This window comes from Mya arenaria, chromosome 10 (assembly GCF_026914265.1).
Source record: "Mya arenaria isolate MELC-2E11 chromosome 10, ASM2691426v1".
In the NCBI taxonomy this organism is placed as follows: Eukaryota; Metazoa; Mollusca; class Bivalvia; order Myida; family Myidae; genus Mya; species Mya arenaria.
In genome coordinates, this window is record NC_069131.1 from 62,715,486 (window position 1) to 62,738,211 (window position 22,726).

The following is a 22,726-nucleotide window of genomic DNA, read 5'->3' on the forward strand; positions in this document are numbered from 1 at the left end:
GAATATGAAAAACAAAATCCTAAGAGGCATAGGGGAAGGGCTCAAACGACCATGTACCAGAGAGACAGTCGTACTACATAAATACAATGCCACAAACAATCCATACACGCATCCAAATTGCTTAACCGATAAATGACGGCACAGACAGTGTGAAACTCGAGTATACTGGAGCACGAGTCTACTGGTGGCTTTGACTGGTTTGTATTTCGATAAGATCACTCTTGCCCAACATTTAATCAAGTTATTCAGAAACAGTTAATATTTCGATAATACTTAAAAACATAACACTCATTAAGCACCTTTATCTGTGGTTTTGGTCATAACATTTAGTTTCGTTCATATTGTAATTCTATAAAGGCCCTTTGTTTGGTGTAAACCAATATTCCTACATTATCTTAAATGTAGTTTAAATACGGGCAACTGCAGTACCTCTTCTTTAACACAGATCACTATTTACATTTAATGTGGCCAAATACAATGTGTTAAATGTGTTGTATAAATAATTCACATTCGTTTCCGTTCAAAAACAATGCCAATTACAATATTGAAAACAAAACTTTAATTTATAAATAATATTAGAGTGATCCTCCTGGAGAAAAACTATACCTAAAGTATAACCATCATTTCAGTTGAATTGACATAAATAATATGTTACACGTAAAAGGCTTAGTTTATAATCATTTAAAATAAACTAGGCATCATACTGTAAAAGTGGCATATATTGAATCATGTATCTCACACTTTTCTTTTTGAAAATGTTACATGCAGCAGTTGTTATATATCTCCTATTTGTTATTTGTTATCATCACGTACAAATGTACATCGTATGAGGCTTCTTGCAATAAAGTAAATTTGAAAACAAAATCGACTATCCTAATAGCATATTCTGCATGCTTGGACGACCCATTTTTAAATTTTAACTAATTAGGAATTAAACATATTAACACAAAAACAAATTTTGATAAGCACTGGAAAAGAAATGCTTATTTCTATGAACCGACAAAAGGAATATAAATCACGTTGCTTCGATAACTTAATGGAAAATAATAGTGCAATCTAGCTGTAAATATACTATGCTTAAAATCATATAAAAGTCCAATACAAATTTATACATGTATATTTAAATTGTTGAATATTAAGAAAAAAATCGGCAATAATTGCTCAGTGAAAAAGGGACGGACTGAATATAATCAAATTTAGCGATATCTCCGGTGTGAATCGTTCAATGTTGAAGTTAATCGAACCTGTTTGAGATGTTATTTCCATAACAGTGGGTACATATTTGATTTGACTGGATGAGATATGTCACTAAAAGAGCAGACAAATGAATATGGCAAAATTGTTAATATTTAAGGTATATAACAGTTTGAATATATCAGGATTTTGGTTTAACTCAGTGGAGATGCTTGGAAACTTTAGGACATTGTTCGGTAGCGATTGGATTGAAAATGCTTGCCACCCTTTCATAAAATTAGAGATAAGAGAGTGTGAAGTTTTTGGATTTCAACATCCACGTTGCCCATTTACTTTAACATCATCATTTCTTATCTAAACCAGGCTTTATTTTTCTAGTAATAAAGACCAAACGGCACTCAGATAAATTTCAATAATGGGATGATCCATTGCTGTGTACTGTATAAATGTCTTTGTCGTAGAACAATTGAATGACTGTCCTTTGTATAAGGAAAAATTGATCAAACACAACAAACAATAAGAAAACAATAATTTGCTATTTTTGATTAGGCTGATTAACGTCAGGGTTCAAAGATTCCAGAAACATAAATATTGTGAAACTGTATCAACGTATCAAAACAATAATCTGGTTCTTTTCAGGGCTGTTTCTATTCAGTCTCAAAATTATTTGTTTTTATGCGTATAATACTAGGCTAGACTATTTTGTTCGGGTTATTTCCAACAGCTGTCACTTACACCAAGCATTAAAATGACACCTTCTGCCCAAAAGTGCTTATAATAAATGCTATTGAACACATAACATGATTTATTTTGTTTATTGAGTTTAGATAAATGCCTGATAGGGGCATGGAATGCACGCTTACGTATCTCAAAGTATGCAAATCGCATCTGAGCTACAGGGCGTGATGAAAAATGACGAATTAACAATATGTTGGAAGCTTGAAATGAACTTACTTTTTATTGCTCGTAATTGTGAAATTGATTGAAACATGATGCAATAAAAAAAACACTAAATGCATAGCAAAATGCGTTTTAATCAATTAAGATATTGCAGCCCTTACATGAAGCATATGACAAACTCAGTACTTACGCAGAGCGTGGAAGAAAATCGCTCACAGCCAATAGAAAGGGAGCATCACACATAAAACCATCAACACCATCCTCACCAACAGTATCGGCACCACAACCATTTCCACCATCATCGCCGTCACTATCGTCATGTTACCGCATTTGAACATAACATCAGTACACTTACTTGTTCCTTCAAGATGTATTTTCATTTATACGTAGAGCTATACGGTCACGGAGGAGTAAATACGACTATAAAATAATTACAAAGAATGAACATTTTCAGGTCCCTTCTGGAATCGATAATATCAATGCAGAGTTGTTTATGTTGTCAAACAATCAATTGCCAACCACTGTATCACGTATTGTGGCTTAAGGGACTATAATATTTATATGTTTGTTAGTGCTTATGCATTTAACCCTGTAATATGTTTGTTAGTGCTTATGCATTTGACCCTGTAATGTTATTTTGCATGAGGAATTGTTCGTCCATATGATTCATATTTTGTTTTTTTTTCGCGTTGTCAATACCTGTTTTCTGCGTATAAATATGGTTTCTATACAATTTGGACACCAGTACAGTTAAAACTTTAGGGCACAAACCAGGGACGTTACTTCATTGTTCGCTTTTTCCAAATCATAATTAATTAAATTTCGTCTCAATCATATAAAAAACCGCTATTATATATTCTTCGTTTGCAGGATTATACTACTCGGCTCGCGTTCAGTGTTTGCATTTAAAATGTAGTTGTCCAGAATGATTGATTTTATGTTCTAGAGAATGGTAAACTGGTGTTTCTCAGCTGTCACTCATTTGAAACCTTTAATTGAGACGACCTCTATCATATTAATTTATTATAATTATTATTCAATACATAATACAATAGCATTTATCTATCCAATTTCAAAAATACGTCTGATCTGAATGAGCGTGTTGCACCGTATATCTCGGCCTGATCTGGTACAAATTGAATCTGAACGACATCTCGTAGTTAATCTTAATCCATAAATAGCCAGATTATATGTGTGAAACTTGTAATAAAGTTATTTTTATAAACTCATGTTTAAAAAAATGTAACTCGATGAAATATAATACATCAACATGTGTTGCATAGCAGTGTGCTTTAAATTAATTATATTTTGACCAACATTTAATCAGCGCTTACACGCGTCTGTATGGTTCAGAAGTATCGTTCACAATGAAAATAACGAAAGTGTGATCCCCGTCATCATCGAAACTATCATCACAACCACTGGAATCACCACCAAGGTCATCACAACCACCACAATCAACACCAACAACATTATTGGCACATATTTTATCTCCATTCTCACCATCAAAACTACCATTAAAGCCCCAACAATCATCGTTGCATCATCATCACCGCCAATATCATCACCTGTAATTATTATCACCCCTTCTTTCATCACAAATACTATCTTCATCACCAAAAGTATCACTCCCTTTAACATCACACACACAATCATCGCCTGCACCATCATCAACTCCAATGTGATCAACACAACCATCATCATTATCACCATCATCGCCCGAAACATTTTTTAATATACCATTATCACCACCAAGTTTATCGCCTCAACCATGATCGCCTGCATTCTCATCAATTACATCATGATCTCCTTCAACATCGTCGGCGCAACAATCATCGCCCGTACCAGCAAAAACTCAATCATGATCACCAACACCATCATTTTGGTTCTTGTCGCTACTACCTGTAGCTTGCTCAGCATCAGTATCCACACAGTAATGATTTATTTGAACATGTTTTAGGACAATCAGACGGATAATAAAGTCATTAATAATATTTTTTTGCAGTGAAAAAGATACATTTGGATCTTCAAAAAATTAAGCCTACTTTCTTTTTGTCATAATTATTATTACAGACTGTTCAACCATTTAGGATTATATTTTGTTTAATAACAAAATATGAACCGTATGTAAAGCTTATAAGGTGTTGTACCACCTATAGTATTATCAATCAGCAAATCAAATGTTACGCATTTGTATGAAAAACAAAACAAAAAGTGTTTTGTGATTTATCGTAAAATTAGAACGTATATATCTGTCGTTTTTATACACATACTAATGTATAAACTGGCTCAATATTTACAAGAAATAATATAAATGTAATACCAGAATGACTTTTTTATCTACGAGACCTATGCAATCTTTGAAAGGGGTGGGGCTTAATGACAAACTACTACAACGATATGAAATGGTAATGTTACTTCCCTGTTCAATTCCGAAAGCGGAACTTACTCAAAAAAGTGCATGTATAAGTTTTTTACTCTAAATGTGTTTATATTATTGATGTATATAATAAGCTACCTAAATTTCCCTCTGACTTATATTTTTAAGGTGCGCAAAAAAAGAAAATATGTTTTGAAACGCAGTAGTAAATGTTTCTAAACCAAATTTCAAAAACAAATAAATGGATCAATCACTTGGTAAGGTTTGTACGCCGAAACTTTTTAAGGAGATAATTTACGTACATCCATGTTTTACAAAGCTATATGCATTTTCAGTTTCATCCGGGTAATAAGTCCATCCCTGCTAATATATATCCGGACTTACGTAGAAAAAACGTTCTGCAAAGTTACGGTAAGTTAAATGCAAATGATGATATATAAGAACGTTGCCCTAACTTTTAGACTCATTTGTTTCAAACTGTTATCACGGTTATATAGGTATATCTCTTATTTCTTTTGTAAAGTGACTTCTCTTAGTTCTATTCCAGCCGAAGTCTTCAAAATCGCGTTGCAGCCGTTTTGAATAAAACTGATTAGTCTACCTACGTCGCTGTGACATCGCGAGAAACATAGAACATGTCAACGTTCATATGTATTGGTTTTCTCTTTTCTTCGTAGAGTCTGGTCGATCTAAATGATAAAAATAGTATGTTGTATTCCTGATATCAAGGACATGGCCCAATATATGGTTTCTGAAGTAATCTCTTATTTAATCCTACACATAGTGTTCTGGTGTAACTTTATTGTTGCCTATATAGCATGGCTTGCATTAAGGGATCTAGTTATCGTTGTCTGAAGAGTCTCATATAAATGTCGAAATTTCATTAATGAATATGATTTATGATTATTGCCTATAAAATGACAAAACTCGACCAAATTAGCTGTTTCGCTGACTAACCCTCTTTTTAATCCTTACCAAATGTGTTCAAACTATTAACTGGCATAATGACTAATTTTAATAGGCAACCTCATTACACTCTTCAGTCATATGTTACGTTCCGTATATGATCAAAATTGAACAAATTTTCCATCGTTTACTTCATTGTATTTGCAAAATCTGTAGCAATCTTTATAGACATTACATTTCCCACGCATTTGATATCTTGTCGGATTGCAACATTCACGTTTAAAGTATTGGCCTTAATATGACCCACCAATAAGGCTAAATGACCATTAAAGATCGGCATTCGACCTTTGAGACCAGTGTTATGTTTCAAATGGACGTACGTCTGACACACATGAACATAAAGCATAAAGTTTTAAAACTTAATCAGAGTGAATAGTAACACGTAATGCGTATTGTTTCAGTTCCAAATTATTTCCAATGTATTTGTGTTCATTAATACAAAGGCGATTACTTGTTATAAATATTAAATATTAAATGAACAAAGTATTTGTTTTAAGTCAATGATACAACTAGCCTCAGAAACGGTAATTCGGTAGCTCTAACCCATCAGAAGCATAATAGTTAGGTAGACGCACGAAAATTTTTCCAATGTCTATAACCCCGATTTGAGGACTAGTTACACACTAGCTACTTATCAGAATTAGTGACAAACAGAAATGAGTTAAAATTAGGTCACAATCGTGCTATGTGCATGTTAATATAATATTCCAATTGTTAGATACACATGTCATATAATTCCCCGACCTGTAAAACTTCACGATTTTAAACATTAAATAAACAAGATAAAAATCAACAAGTTTAATCACCCAAATATACTTTACGACACACCGGTATCTTTATTTCAATTATTACGCACAATTATCAATTACAATAACTGTTAATATACTGATTGATCGATTATCATTTTGCAAATAAATGCATGTCTATGCCATTAAACACAATACTTAATTGCAGAGATACTGTATAGTTAAAATAACTAAAGAAATTTTGTTTATAACCTGACAAATACTGCATTAAAATGGAAACATAGTCATTTAATATCATGACATATATAATTGTTTCACTGTTTTACTGCCAGTTCCATGGTGGTGATCCTATCATTTATAGTGTGTCTCTAATACATTGTCACTGGGCTATTGTCCGCTATGCAGCATGTCTCTGCATTTTGTTTTTGTATTTTGTGGGCGAAATGGTAAATCAACTTTTACAGACTAAGCAATTATTTTACTGTTTTGCGGTAGATTTACAGTTGTTGTAGTTTCGCTGCGTGATTTCCTTATACAAAATGCAAATAAAAAGGTTTCCAATCAAACTCTTTGCACTAATGGTTCGCATTTTATTGAATGATATATTGATTATTTTATATTGTTTACATTAATTATTGGTACAATGAATTTGCTACTGTTCAAAAGAAAAGTCCATGTATTAGCTCGACCGTGATAAAAAAAATTCTAAAGACCGTTTAGCATGAAATCATCGGCAAACCATGTTTGAAGAACAGAAATGTAATGATACGTTAATTTTTTGTATATAAATTGTGAAATGAAACTGGAAATTAAATTAAATAAAATAACAAATATGAAACAGGAACACGTGAGCTATAACAGTAGGTACATAGGTCACAGGTATTTTCGTAAAAAGTCATTTTATATGTTTATGACATAAAATTATGCCGTAGTTATTGAAAATAATTTTATTTTCGATCGAGGCCAAGATAGATATATCGTTACCGTTATCAAATGCTATATTGGACGTTGCTTATCATAGCAGCATATTCGTTTGAGCAAGTAAAACTGTTGTAAAACACAATGAAGCAAACCGATGCAAATGAATAACTATGATTACTTAGTTTAATTATTATCGCTACTTTATGTTTAGTTCAATGCGTTTGACCCTATGTTGCTTTCAAAGGTAACAAATGGACTTACATAAAATCGACTGTTATATGGTTGTTCTCTAACCCGATATAAGGACTTATATATCACAGAACAGTTCTGAGGTTTAAGGGGGATACATTTACACCGCAATGCTTACCACAAAACTGAATATTTACTCTGGCGTCAATCTCCAGAGGATACCCAGTCTTGGTTATGATCACCGAGAAAACAAGGCCTTATTTAATATTTAATCCAGTGCGCTCTACGATAAAATATACTGTAAGGAAGCATACATTTATACCTCAAACCTACCCTATAAACTCTCAACGACCGTCTCCATCCCCCCAAAAATAATAAAACAACAACAAAACAAAAAACAAAAACAATAACAGTTCAATTAAACAACAAAATATACGTCTATGTTAAAAAAAATAATTGATGTATATAGTGGTAAAGCATTGAAGGTTAATTGTTAATCATTATTCTGTTTCATAATAGTCATGATTTTTTTCTTCACTTTGCGATTTGAATGAATACAATCAGTTATAAATTAATTAAGGTGAACGAATGGCTGGAACCACTGTTTCAAATTTGTCAGGATAAAACTCAACGACGCGTCTACAAGCCAGTTTATTGACTGTGCGAATAATTTAAACAATATCCAATTGCTATTCACAAACATTAATTGTTTCCATTATTCATGAACTACTAAGCTCCGGTTTCCTAAACCTGTGTTTATAAAATAACAGTTGAAGAGCAGAACTGATCAATCAATCCCGCACGAGCAGTCATCGCGCCAGGATTTCAGAAGACGCGTGTTGTGTTCATAAAATAAACGACAGCAGTTGGTGTTGGATTTAATTGGTCGTGGTACGTATCATTTAAATATACGTACAATGTATGATATGTGTTTCGTTTGTACATCAACTCATTACAAGTTTACATTTAGCGCTTAATATAAAAACAAAAGCAGTTGGATATCAACATGGATACAAGGATAAAGGAGCTGCTTTATAGAGGAAAAAACTTAAATTTTGTCTTCCATTTTTTTTCTTCAACCTTTTCACTATTCAAAAACAGTTTTCAATTGAAACTTCTTTCTTTCTGAAGAAAAGATATGTGTATTGTGAAAGATTTTTTTTTGCTATTTAATATTATTTTAAACATAATACACTTTACAAAGATTGTGATATGATAACTTGTACTAAACCACTTTCGTTGGCGCGATAATGCGCAAGAGTGTGGCCGTGTGTTGTTGGGAAAATCGGAGTACCTGGAGAAAGCTCACTTGTCCGGCTTGGTGACCACTTACCAAACTCACCTGCGCCCAGGCTGGGAATCGAGCCCAGGTCGCCTAGATGAGAAGAGAATGCGCTAACTACTGCGCTAACAAGACACCCTATTTATTATTGAAACATAATTCAATGTTAGTTGGTATGTTGTGCTTTTTTAATTATCTTGCAAAGTTGACTAAACGTATATCATAGCTCTTAAAGTAATGGCAAAATCAATGTCGTTCAACTTTCATCAGCTCGTTTTGTAAAATTGCAATCCCTCAATTGTTTGATTAATAGGCCGAATTAAGCAAAGATGAATATATGAACGTTCGTGATTGATCATGCTTTTTTTGTTTTCACTTATGCGAATAAGTCAACAAGTCGTAATAGCACATTGTTAAATAATTTGGCCAATATAAATTAAATTCAATTTTTTGTGTTTAACAATCTTTATTCTTTATATTGATTATCAGAGAGATTTTTGTCGCTCTTTGCTCTCTTTGGGTTTGGTGATAAGTGACACACTTGTCCGTTTCTTTTCATTCATTCGCTCCATTTATTTTTCGCAAATCCCAATGCAGTTCCTAGGATCAAATCTAACAGACTAAATTAAATGATTGCCCTGTTAAGAGGCACTCTATTCAAACTATTTCATAGTCAATATTCTCTTGCTCTATATGTATGACCAAAACATGTATAGAGATCGAAATTGGTACATGTTTATTGAATTATTGAAATTATTTTTACACACAGACGCATTCCAATCCACTGCCAACAATCTTACTGACTTTTCATTGATTTTGTTTTCAAGTCAGGCGTCTGTACAAATTGAAATTTGATGCACACCACACTGCCTCTCAAGGTTAATTTCTTAGATGATATTCAAAGTATTTTTTTTAGATAATATTGTCAATATTATACTTGTGCAAATAGTTAAGAATATTTAAACAGTATTCTTTTAATAATTCTTAAATAAATAAGTTGAAGAGTCGGTGACTTGGTTGATTAAACAATATTTCATACATTCATGCTCTCATCAGTACAACATCTTTCTCTTCATCGGAAACATTGTCGAACACGGATCCATACTAGCATGTGCCGTGGCCGATAACAAAGTGATCAAAGTGACAAAATTAACAACACAACGGCAAATTCGTGCAACAGGATGTTTACAAAACCCACACTGGTGATATCATTTAAAAGTTTATTAATAATTCATAGTTTAGAAAATATCTCCAGTAAGATTATGTTGTTTTATACACCATTTATTCGGATATTACAATTTGTGCACAACTTGTGCATAAGCAGAAAATAATTGATATGGGTAACATTATATGAAAAATAGACAAGATATATACAAACACAAACTAATAAAAATACTGAATAGAGAAGAACCCTTAGAGGCTTGAGATTATGTTGATGTCACAGATCTCAGAAACCTGTTGGGTTTTTCACAAATTGTCTATAAAGGTGTTTGGTTGGTTTTATGTATTATTTTATTTCAAACTCAAACTTCAGGTTATCTTAAATACTTTTAAATTAAGATTATCATGCAAATTGTTGATATCGAAAAGGGGTTTTCCAACACTTTTGATAGTTTTAAGAAAATTGGGTGGTCATTTCGCAAAACTTTTTCAACGTGATATTCCTATCGAATTTCACGTTCAAGTGATTTTACAACATACTTTATTTTTATTTTTTTTATTTTCAATAAGAAACGATACTGACAACGGTATTACCAATTTTCAAAGTAACTTTAAACAACAATTGTTCCAAAAGTATGTTATTTAGGAAATCAAATTAACAACTAACTCATACACGTATGACTGGTTCATTCTTATTGTATACGTATGACTACGATTTATCCAAATCGAATTGTTTTTTCCACTTAAATACAAATATTACTTTATACAATTGTCAAATTCTCGTTGAAACATACTTTCTGTTCAATTTTATGTTCTTTTCAATTTTTGTAAAAGCGCTTTAACCCCATTTTGTTTCTTTTTTGAGATTTTCTTCCCGATGCCAATTGTCATATACAGTTGTTATAGTTACATAACAACAAAAGTTGCTTCCGCTATTAACCAACAAACCTCACATTGCTGCCCCAACTGAGCACATGATTATGTTTATGAGCACTTGATGTAGCAAAGACTATAACATAATCCCCTATTTTAGGCATTGTATTATAATAAAATGGACATAACTGGTGTACCTGTCAATTAATACAGACTGGAACACTCGGTCTAGTGTACACCGATGAATATGCACGTTTAATTATGACTACTCTCGATAACGTGTACTCTTAAATGTGTCTGTTAGTTTGTATAGAAATGAGTACTGATCCCCGAAATACGAAAGTATTTATGTATCGTCTCAACTTGAATAATTGATAATTTGATCGACTAATTGACAGGTGCAAAAAATAAATGAGCCAAATTGTGTTCGCAATAGAGTGACAGGCATCTGTCCTACTTTTTATAATCAAATTTAGATAGCACTTGCAATTTGAATGTTTTACATTCATAAAAAAGGCTTTAAATGCATAAAATGATAAAATCTGGCTGATATTTCTTGTTTGTAATGAGCGGGCTAGAGCATTACTATCGGAATGATGATGATGATAATAATAATGATAATACTAATACTAATAATAATAATAATAATAATAATAATAATAATAATAATAATAATAATAATAAAAGTAATAATAATAATAATAATAAAATATAATCCATATGTAATATCCCGTGATTGTTTTTTTTTGTAACTTATGAACTATATGTATATTGCACTACCATTAACTGTTGTGGAGGTTCAAAATTAAGCTAATTCTTCTTCATGGCACGTGTATCTTACTGATTTTTTTCAGTTTAAATTTATGTAGAAGTTTGGCCTTATACCAACTTTTTCCATTGCACTTTTATGTTGTTTTACTTCTAAGGAATAACATCAATAATTAATGTCGATTTATATTTGTTCAAACAAGGAATACTGAACATATGTAAATAATATAATGACAACAACAGGGATGATCAGGTTGCATTTTTTTTAATGAACATAAAATCAAGGTTTTATATAAAGTGAGATAATCAACAAGAAATACACAATACAACAAAAACAACAAATGCTACACGAAACACGTAAAACAACAAGCAACAAAAACACACAATACCAACAAGGAATAAAACCACGCAATACAACTAGCATCAAAAACACGTGATACAACAATCGAAAAGAAACGCACTACAGCAATCAACAAAAAGCACACAATACAACAATCAAGAAGACACACACAATAAAACGAAAAACACACACACAATATGACAACAAGCAACACACACAACAAAGATTACAAACTAAATCAAAAATCAATCATCAAGAAACACAACGCAACAATCATCAAGGAACACACAATACAATATATAACAATGAAGTTCGTTTATAGGGACTCATCTACAGTGTTCCTGTAAACAACACATCTATTTCATTTGTTTAGATTTTACTTACTTTTATAAACGAACAATAAACATTCACTTATAGATTTCAATAGCGTTACTAAGGCTTTTTGGCAAACAGTTTGTCTTGTGACAGCTTTTTATATAATTGTTAACAGAGGTCTTTCTTAAACTTGTTGCGATGTGTTATCATATTGGCAATAATGTTGTTACTTATTCCATCACAGTACTTTATAAGAATGTCTGGCACTGTTAATACAAGGAACGATTATCTTTACTATAAATAAATATAACCACATAGGAACTGTCAGCTGAATAATATAAGCATGTGACAAAAAAGCTGTTATTAGTCCAGTAAATTTATGGAAATGATTAAAACAGTTTTATATTTATTAAAACAATACATAAATAAGTAGATCAGTACTGTCCGATAATGACCGATATTTACAAGTGAACTGTGACCTTTTTAATTATCATTATAATCATTTCTGACCGTAAATAATACTTGTCTCTTTAGGATTACGGTAAAAGCAATGTGTAGCAAAGTGGGTTACATTCAAAGCAATGAAGCTGAATGGTATTCTTCAGGTTTTTTGATTAGATATGTTTGTTGATTTTTAAGATATATTATCACGTAGGATAAGTATGTCATAAATTACCCAATACATTCCCGTTGTTTCTCTTGAATAATGTTAACCGTACAGAATACTGCATATCAGGATTTTCCAAGTTGTCTAAAGGTAAATTTAATAAACAAACTAACTCTCTTTGGCGCGAATGAAATCAATACCCTGTTTTATTTTTTTCACAGATTTGATGCGTTTTTGTCTAAATTAAATAAAAACAAAAAATAGCAAAATAAACTAATCAAACTAACACTTAAATACGCAGGTTTTAACCTGACAGCCATCAAGTAAGATGATTACATGCCAGACGTAACAACGACACGGAGACGGTACCTTACGTTTCATACGTAAAACTGGTTTTGAGATATAAAAACAGGATTACATTCATGGTTGAATGCATTAAATCAGGTTAACACGAATCAATGCGTTGTGAAAACATGTGCTTCATTCATCAAACTCAAAATCAGATATTTCAACAAGCAATAATAAACAGACACCCTAAAAGGTTGAAGTAACGGAAGTAGACTTTTTATTGCACATATATATGTTGTGAACGAATAACCCAGTTATTGCCATTCAAATACGTTCGTCAATCACGCTTACCTTGCACATCATATTGTCATAGTTGCAAATGTTCTCCTAGATATATTCAACAGACACGCTCAGAATTAAACGTTGATTTTCCTGAATAATAATATGTTGCAGCCACATTGATATCAAATATTCATTTGGAAGAACCAATTCTAGTAAAATGCCTTTGTTTATTTTCAGGATGGCATACGAACGATTAGAGAAATTTACCGTCAGGAATCTGAGTATAAACAAAGTGCAGGACATAAAATGCACTGAATGTTCAGTAGAATCATGATGAACCAAATATCTATTCGAGGAATAAAGATCAAGTGACGAAAGAAATAAGACAATTGAACGACAGTAGAAATACATAATGTAAAATGACAGTAGAAATAAGAAATATAGAGTGACTTTGGAAATAAGAAGGATAAGGTTACAGTATCAATAAAAACGTATAAGATGAGACCATGATAATACAATGCCAAAATAATGAAGTGATAAAGTAACATGATAAGGATGTACAAAACAGGCAGCAGTTTGAACTAAAAGAAAACAATAAAATTAGTTCAACAATAGGTTACCAGAAAGGTTCATAAGAGTATCTTCATAAAAACAATAAAGTAGGTAAAAATATGGATGATTAAAACGAAATTATGAATAAAAACGGATAAATAAACACGTTGACAACAAAGCAAAGCAATTTTGCTTTAAGAAAGTAAGACTAAATATGTACAATACAACAACTTTAATAACCACCTTGGTGACAATGACCGTAATGGATAATGTGACAGAGAACCATGATAACAGAACGTCAAGCAACAGCGGTGAATATCAAGGCTATAGAGAGCCCACGCAGCTTTTTAAGCTAATATTGATAGTTTTTGGATTTTTAGCAAATGTGTTCTCAATACTGGCTACTTTAAACGTTCCTCGTGAGCGATGGTCACCGTATAACACTTTAATAATTAACTTGGGAGTGTCTGATATCATGGTGATACTCTCCTGTGTTCTTCATGATATCCTTATGCTTATAAATCGCCGCCTCCCGTGCACGCCTGTTCTGAATCGGATGTTCCTCAATATTGCGCTGACGTCAACATTGTTCAACCTTGTCTTGATGGCTATAGACCATTACGTCGCCATCATGCAGGCCTTGTATTACGATCGCTTCTTCTCCAAGCAGAAAGTGAGAGTCATCATTGCAGCTTTGTGGGTGACAAGTATATTCTTAGGATCGTTGGATTTATTTGTAAGTTTACCAAGCTTTCGGAAAGCAGACACAACATTTTGTGATCATGTTAATACTGTGAATAGAACAACATTTAACTACGAACTTGTCATTGTCATATTTATTTTCATTGTTCTACTGGGCCTTTTGATCATCTACACAAGGATCTGCTATCAAGTGAGGAAACTCGTTCGGGATGACCGCCATAATCGGTTGGAAAGTTCCCATTCCATGAAAGCCATTGTCACAACATTCCTTATAATTGGGACATTTGCACTTTGTTGGTGCCCAATAGGATTATACCACACCGTTCTGTACATATGGAATCCAGCTTATTCCGAAATGAATAAAGCTGCTCTTGACAGTCTGCGGCTAGTCAACTCGATTTTGTTCCTGTTCGTCGTATTAAACACAATATGCGATCCTGTTATATACGCCGTGAGAAGATCCGAAGTGAAACTTGGCTATATTAGAGTGTACAATAAACTTCTACGAAAGAGAAGGAGATCTTCTTTTTATGAGAATGAAATGCACTCACAATTTAGACGCAGAAATGATTCGCGTGATACGGGAAATGCCGACAATACGATTGTTACAAGACTAAGTATCTCCGACAAGAGAAACTCGACATGTACTTCAACTTGCACGTCGCCCACTGACAGCAGTGAACACTCAAAATTTGGGCTCGAAAGGGACAATTTATCAGATCATTGACATATAACAACAGACAATACTATTATTTGCATTGTTAGAGTTAATGATTAAGGATATTTATATTATGAACACATATGTTTCGAATCACTATCAGTATGTCATATTTGAAATGAACTTTTATTAATTTTTAATGACGAGTTTTAGCGTACATACGTTTAATAACAGTAGACAATAAGAAAGTCAATCATGTTTACATTTATGTTGTTGTATAAATTAACCTATGTATATTGTATCAGGTGGGTATTTACATGTTATAACCGAAATTGCACCATCATATGTTATCGTCTGTATTCGAAGAAAAACATCAATTTTTTGTTATGACCCTGTCGTTGTTGTCAACGATTGTTTATGCATCGATATGGTATTTGACGGCATCCAACGCATTTTAATTGATATTTTGTATAAATGTTCAACATATTTAAATGAATATTTATACACAAAAAAACGCACATTCACTTACTGAAAGTCGAGAAATGCCCTTTCCTCGATAGAAACGAGGATCATTGGCATTCACTAAGATTTGCCTTTCTTAGATATTACATTCGACTGTTATTTTACCAACGTGTTGGTTGATGTCTTTCTCATTGAAACAACAATTTAACATTGCCAAAGTATTCCATTTGATTAATACAATGCCAGATCTTTGAAACATTAAATAATTTACACGCTAGTTTATTGGCAATTAAATTTTTATTGCTAATTTTACAGACGGATGTTTATAAAAGTTTGATGGTGCCCTGTTATAATAATGCTTAGCGTGTTTTGCTGAAATAGTAAACATAATACTTGTTTTTACTTCTGATCATTGTTAGACTACAGGTAGGAAATAAACTAAATTGTTATGCGTGTATAATAGGCCATAACTTATTTCAAACCCGACACAATAGTATGCGCTAAATTTGACATATCTTAAGTATTATTTTATCGCACAGACAGATGTATTTAATGAAGAAGCACTAAAAAGCCGACAATTATACAATGAACAACAAACACCTTGCTAGATTAAAATGTTTGTTTTTTATTTGGAAAACAGCTGTTTCGTAACATAAATGAAATTTTCGTTTTTCGAACTTTGAATTGCCAGGCCTTCCAAACTCGCTGTTGCGTTGTATACTCCAGACATAGTTAAATAAAACGTGTGGACGATTGGAAATGAGATTTTAAACAAAGATTATGTTAAAATCAATACTAATTTGCGTTGTTATATCAAAATGTAATCGGTAATTATATTTATACAGTACTAAGGACAAAGTAGATGAAAGTTCTAAAACACATTTTAATAGCTGATTTATACTGGTAAACATCCTAATGTTAAACTTTTTGCGTAGGCCGAGCCGCACAGCTTAAAATGTAATAATACAATGGAAAATACAAAACAAGCACTTAAGTCGAAAGTTCAAAAGGTAAATCCTGTTTAGGGGCACAAAGCAAGGGTTAAACGACAATGAACTACATACATATTAACATCACATACACACACACAAAAACCCAAAACAAACTAACATCGCATACAGAAATACAAACACCACACACAAACCATACCCTTATCCTTGTTACTATACGGTTTTATGATGGGATTACCGTCTTAGAACGGTCAGTGAACAATAAAATCACTGGAACTTGAGTCTACTGGGGGCTTAATACGGTCAGTGAACTATAAGATCACTGGAACTCGAGTCTACTGAGTCTTTAAATAATAAGCAAGGTCATAATCTCGAACGTGTCCCATAATTTAACAATCAACCTAAAAACATTGAAGCATTAAGCAAAAAATATCATATAATTGATACTGAATAGTTAATTTCAAATACTTAACGAACGGATACCAACATCACTTGTAAGCGAAGGAATAATACTCTGTTGATTTACTTTGTAAAATAACTTCAATGGTTTTGGCTCAAATTTCGGCTTGTAACGTAATTGACATGACTTTTTAGTTGTTTTCGCTCGTCAAATTCGTTCTGTTACTCCATTTCAAAGCTGAGATAAGTGTCAATACGTGCTTGTTAATATTGTTTTATTGTAAGTTACCCTTTTAACGATTTTAACGATTTAATTTTGTTCGTTTCTTTACCATTTGTCAGTTATCAATTCATAATTCAGTTGACAAATAACTTAAGCTTATATTGTAAATAGATGTTACTATGAATGTTTATTTTCAAACGGATAAATTAAAAAACCTCCATACATTGCAATACATTTGTATTTTGGTTTTGTTAGTTTGTACTTTTTGTCGTAGATAGATGTTGTTTTTTAACTACTTTTTATATAGATACAAATTGTACAAAACAGACTAAATAGTGCTTGGTATAGAATAAGGCTAATCATTACATGCTAATTCGCTCGTATGAATGTTTTATTCATTAATTGTCAACAAAATGTTTCTTTACGTGTTTCTTTACCTATAAGTGATAAAAACATATTAATCATTGTTTTGCTGATTTGTTTCAGAAGGCAAATGTCGGAAATTACATTTTTCTCCATTTATTACACGTTTTATTGTTCACTATTTCCTACTTTTATTGAACTTTTGTATTTTCCACAATAAATCTCGTAATACTTTGTTAACTTTGTTTTCACGTTCCAATATATCGTACAAACAGGCATGCATTCATTTTAGATATAATGTGAAATGTTATGTTGACCTTGTTTTCTGTTTTCGCCTGCTTGGAACTTTCTACATTCTCTTCACGGGAAAGACTATGACTAAACAAATATTGATTATGAGTTAGACTGATATGATTGCAGCGTTAAGTTTAACTAATACACGTGATGAACTAAGTTTAATCATATGGTGAAGAGTTATGTTTAGTGATGGTGCATGCTGAAAATTCAAGGGGCAAAAATAATAATACAGTATGACAGGCTTTCAAAGGTTTTCAAAATATTTCGTTTACAGAATTAGAATACGGGACAATACAGCGTAATGTGTGTCAATGTTTCTAGTATACGTTATAAGACACGCTTCAGTTCGAGAAAGGGCAAAAATAATTTTATGAAAAGAATAATGCAATCTAAAGCATGTTGATGAAACTTTGTCGAGTTATTTCGCTCAATGCGCTTTGTAAGTAAGCTTGGTAAATATTGAATCACAAATGTGCAAGTGAGAGATCTGTCTTTTTTAGTGCAATCCTATTGTCAAACTCGAAAGCCATCACATCAGAATGAATAGGGCGATCAGTATGATGATTAACCTTTTTGTTGAATTATTATGCAAATAAGCATTCTAATTAGGTGTAGTAAATCCGTGCACCAGATAGAGAGAGGAAAACACGAAAAAAGCTATGATTTACAATTTAAAGTGCGCAATTCAATTGCCAATATTGCGATCTGGATGTTGTTCAATTTTCGATCGGATGGTACTCCAACAAACTTTTAATAGAGATTTGATGAAGTCATATCAAGTAAGAGAACCGAATAAATGAATATGATCACGATTAGGCATGCCAAATTCCATAACTATACATTGTAATAGCGCGATCTGAGTTTTGATCTGACTATGTAAATATAATATTACATTTACCAATATGTATGTTAAGATTAAATTACAAAGCAACGTATCAATTAGAGAGCTAATATAAAAGTGTAACACCGCTGTTTACTGTGTTGCATACACTTAGCCGAAATGCCAGCATTGTTTAATATGTGTGCAAACCGAAAAACAATTATACGAAGGAAGAATACAATGTAATTGTTGAATAAACTGTTTTAATCATGTTGTCAGGGACATTGTTCAATTACTAGCATGCTGATTTCGGTGAATCGAGGCATGTCTTATCTGCAAAATAATTATTACACGGTTAAGCTTCGCCTTATTTTACCTTTACATATTGTGGTAAATATAGAGCCGAACGCAAGGAAAACAATATTCTGCATGACAATATATGAAAATGTCAGGTTTTGAGCTCCTGTGTAGTATTGCTAAGTTTGAAATGCAGTTCTTACAAGATTCAACTGTTGTTTGAAATTTATTTGCCATGTGTTCAGATTTTAATACTCAAAGGTCGGAAAGTGGCAATCTTCAACGGCCGTTATATCATCACAGATAATTAGTCGGCGAAAAATTGCAGAATAATGAACAGCGGTTATTTTGAAGAAATAGTAGAGGCAAACGTAACTTTTCTATCATAAACATATTTTACGTTACATATTCCCATTCCAATGTAAACAGCATTCTATTTACCTTCTATAACCAAGCAAAATGTACTTAGTACATCCTAGCATGGTGGTTTTTAGAATAGTATACTGCCGGTGCTTAAGCGTTTTACATAACAATTTCGATTTATTCATATGTGAATAATTTCAATTTGTCTCATTCCGTTGCTTGTATAAATTAATGTCCCAACTGATATAATATCTCTACCAACGTGGTGCATTAATGATTCAATACGAACTGTTTAAAACAAATTTGTGATCTGTGTGGCTGAATAGAATGCGTTGAATGCTATTTTAAAATAAATAATTCATTGTTAACAATTTCTGTTGCAAAGTAATGCAAATGTATTCTATTCAATTCAAAACCATTATGTATTTACCGCACAAATCTCCTGAAAGTGCCAATATTCTAGAGAAAATATTACAAGTTTGAAATTTATTGTAACAGTTTATCGGACAAAAATTAATAGTGCTTATTTGGCGATATAGTATGGTCACTGTTCAGTCGTTGCATTCGTTAAAGTTAAGCGATAAACTGTCCGAAATCCATGTCGAAACATGGAAAATTGACATAGAAATGTATTAAATCTCAATATGTTTTTACTTTGTTTAGACTGTCTTTAATGGGAAATATTATTATGAATTTGGAAATATTCCTTTATATCAAGGACCATTACACTATAATTCAAACTCTTATCGAGATCTTTATCGACCTAATCGACATATTATGCCAAACACTGGTTTACGAACTAAAGTTTAACAGGTTTTCGACGTTTTCGAGTGAAAAACCAAAATTTGAGGCCAATACAAAGCTGGCATATTGCCTTGAGCAAATTCGCTATAATTGTTTTAAACATTACTTAGAGGTTAATACACGGCGTAGCCGGGCCGTTGAGTGATAATTGGCCCGAGTGACTCATAATGGCCCGAGACGTAGTCGAGGGACATTATGAGCACGACGGCAAATTTTTAAAACATATGTATGATTTTCTTATTTGTTAGTCTACAGTTTGCTTTTTAAAGTTTACCTGCTATCTAATTGTGCTTATTTTGCTCTCGCTTGACAACCATGAGTAACTCACTCTCAAATTAAATTTACTTTTATTTCGTTTTTGAGAGTGAGCCAAACAGGCAAATAGCAATTTGTTGTCACTTTTATGTTCCCAATTCAATTTCAATTGATCACTTTTAACAGTCTATCCGATTTTTTCTGTACGAATCACTGACATCTTTCTGTTCATGGTCTGAATAACTGAATTCAATTCAATAAACATGAACACCTAGCAAGTAGAACGATAACATTGTTTGTACTTAGATAAACCAATACCTCGTATTAATGATGTCAACATGTATGAACAGTTGCTGTTATTCAAGTAAATTCAATTTTGCCGCTGCCTTTTTTTTGTTTTTTATACGTCAACGCAGAATGAAAAACGCCACCCTAACGGTTAACACTGGTTATCAAACACTAGCATATCTTCCTAAACTGCGTTCGCGTTTGCCTCCCTTTAAGATTTTAACACTAAATATATTCAAGCAGATCAATAAATTTTTATTATTTAGTCAAGACATTATTTCACAGTCGCCAAAATTCATTTTATGGCGAAAATTGAATTCAAGTGCGAACGTTCTACGGGCTGCAAAATGATAATCGATAATCGGCCAAGGCCGAAAATCTGATAATCGCTGAGTCATGCAAGTAATCGCGAAATCCCTGTACAAATGTGTTACTATATATAGTAACATATGTATTAAACAGTAATACATATATTATCACTATTGTTGTAATAGTACAACAAATTCAACTTGTTTCCATGAGAAAATGTGTTTAATAAAAATTAATGTTAAATGTGTACCATGTGGGTTTTTTTGGCATAGAGAAGGTCATTTTTTCAGTTTATTTTATGTATATACCATGTGCATTAAATAAAAAAAAGTATTCCGTATTTCGTGGTCAATTTACCAACTGACTGTAAATAAACACCACGTGGTCAACTCCACAAATAAAGCAACACTTACTTGGTACCTTGATATTCGTGCGAATTGTATGAGATGGACTGGATGATTCAGGGAATTGGTTATGTTTTAACAAATTTAGAGTTCTAGATTTCCAAAACCACATTGCCAATATCATTTTATAATTTGGTTTATTATTGAAGCAAATACGCATAATCAAAATATGTTATGTTCTATGAATAAATTTAAAACATTTTTGTTGCTGAAATAAATCCTACAATACAGCTTCATTATAACTGGCATTTTTTTATAAACGCACACTTATTCAATTTTACTATCAATTAAAGACACCACAAACAAATAAGATTTATTACATTATAGTTAATGTTTTGCTTTGTTAAAACAGGCTGATATGGGTAACATACAACGGGAAGGAAAAACACTATAAAGAGAAAACAGGCTCTTAAAACAAATCTTGGTTTCAAAACTACAATCTCGATATTTGCAAGGTTTTTAGTTTAAACGTTATATATTTTACAAAGATTGTGAAGAAAGCTATGATAGCTAATACTAAGTCAGTCTTGTTGACACGATGTTGCGCGAGAATGTAGTCTTGTGTTGTGGGGGAAACCGGAGTACCCGGAAAACACCCACTTGTCCGGCTTGGTGACCATTTACCAAACTCACATGCGCCAAGGCCGGGAATCGAACCAGGGTCGCCTTGGTGAGAAGCGAGTGCACTACCACTGCGCTAACTGGACAACCATGCAGAGTTTTGTTTAATCCTGCTCGCGTTTACTTGGAATATATTAACATAATTTATAAATTATATTCTGCAACTTAATGTAAAATCTGAACATGACATGGTGTCTATTGGTTTTGCTTATAATAATATGGCACAACAAATTAACATGTTTTGTCGATTTATATCCAATGCAACGCCTAGTCTAATTACGCCCTCACATAGCTTATAATTAGTTAATACAAATTTTATTTGAACGTATGGTGGCATATAACTGCCGTAAGATATCCTGTTAACGTTCGTGTATTGTTTCGTGTTAGCCATTTCATGTTTAGCGATACTTATCTAGCAATCTAGTTAATACCGCTAAACGTTTTTGGTAAGACAAATTTGATCAGACTTAAAACTGGCTTGAAAAATGCCCAGAACTGCCACCTTGTTAGCTGGTAATTTTATTATTGGAGAAAATTGACCGGTGTCTACGATCTTAATATCGAGTGGTATAAGATAAATTAGTAAATAGCATAAATTTGATATTCATCGAAAGAAAACAAGTTTTGAAAGCAAAGAGAAGTACAATAGCGGTAGGCATTATATTGTGATCACTGTAAAACAATGTCGAATGATACCGTGAAAGAAGTATAGGAAAGCTATTTTACAGTAGGCGCACAGCTACATTG

The 22,726-nt window shown here is 32.4% G+C and overlaps 1 protein-coding gene across 1 annotated transcript; it reads left to right on the plus strand.

Moving 5' to 3' along the window:
- Nucleotides 1-8,085: 8,085 nt before the first annotated feature.
- Nucleotides 8,086-17,727, plus strand: LOC128206396 (melanocyte-stimulating hormone receptor-like). Its single transcript, XM_052908803.1, has 2 exons — nucleotides 8,086-8,187; nucleotides 13,450-17,727. The coding sequence occupies exon 2, from the start codon at nucleotides 13,979-13,981 to the stop codon at nucleotides 15,191-15,193; it is 1,215 nt and encodes a 404-aa protein (XP_052764763.1). The 5' UTR covers nucleotides 8,086-8,187; nucleotides 13,450-13,978; the 3' UTR covers nucleotides 15,194-17,727.
- The last annotated feature ends 4,999 nt before the right edge of the window (nucleotides 17,728-22,726 follow it).

Coding starts and splice junctions, on each gene's coding strand:
- LOC128206396 (XM_052908803.1), top strand. CDS start 13,979: ATGTACAATACAACAACTTTAATAACCACCTTGGTGACAATGACCGTA.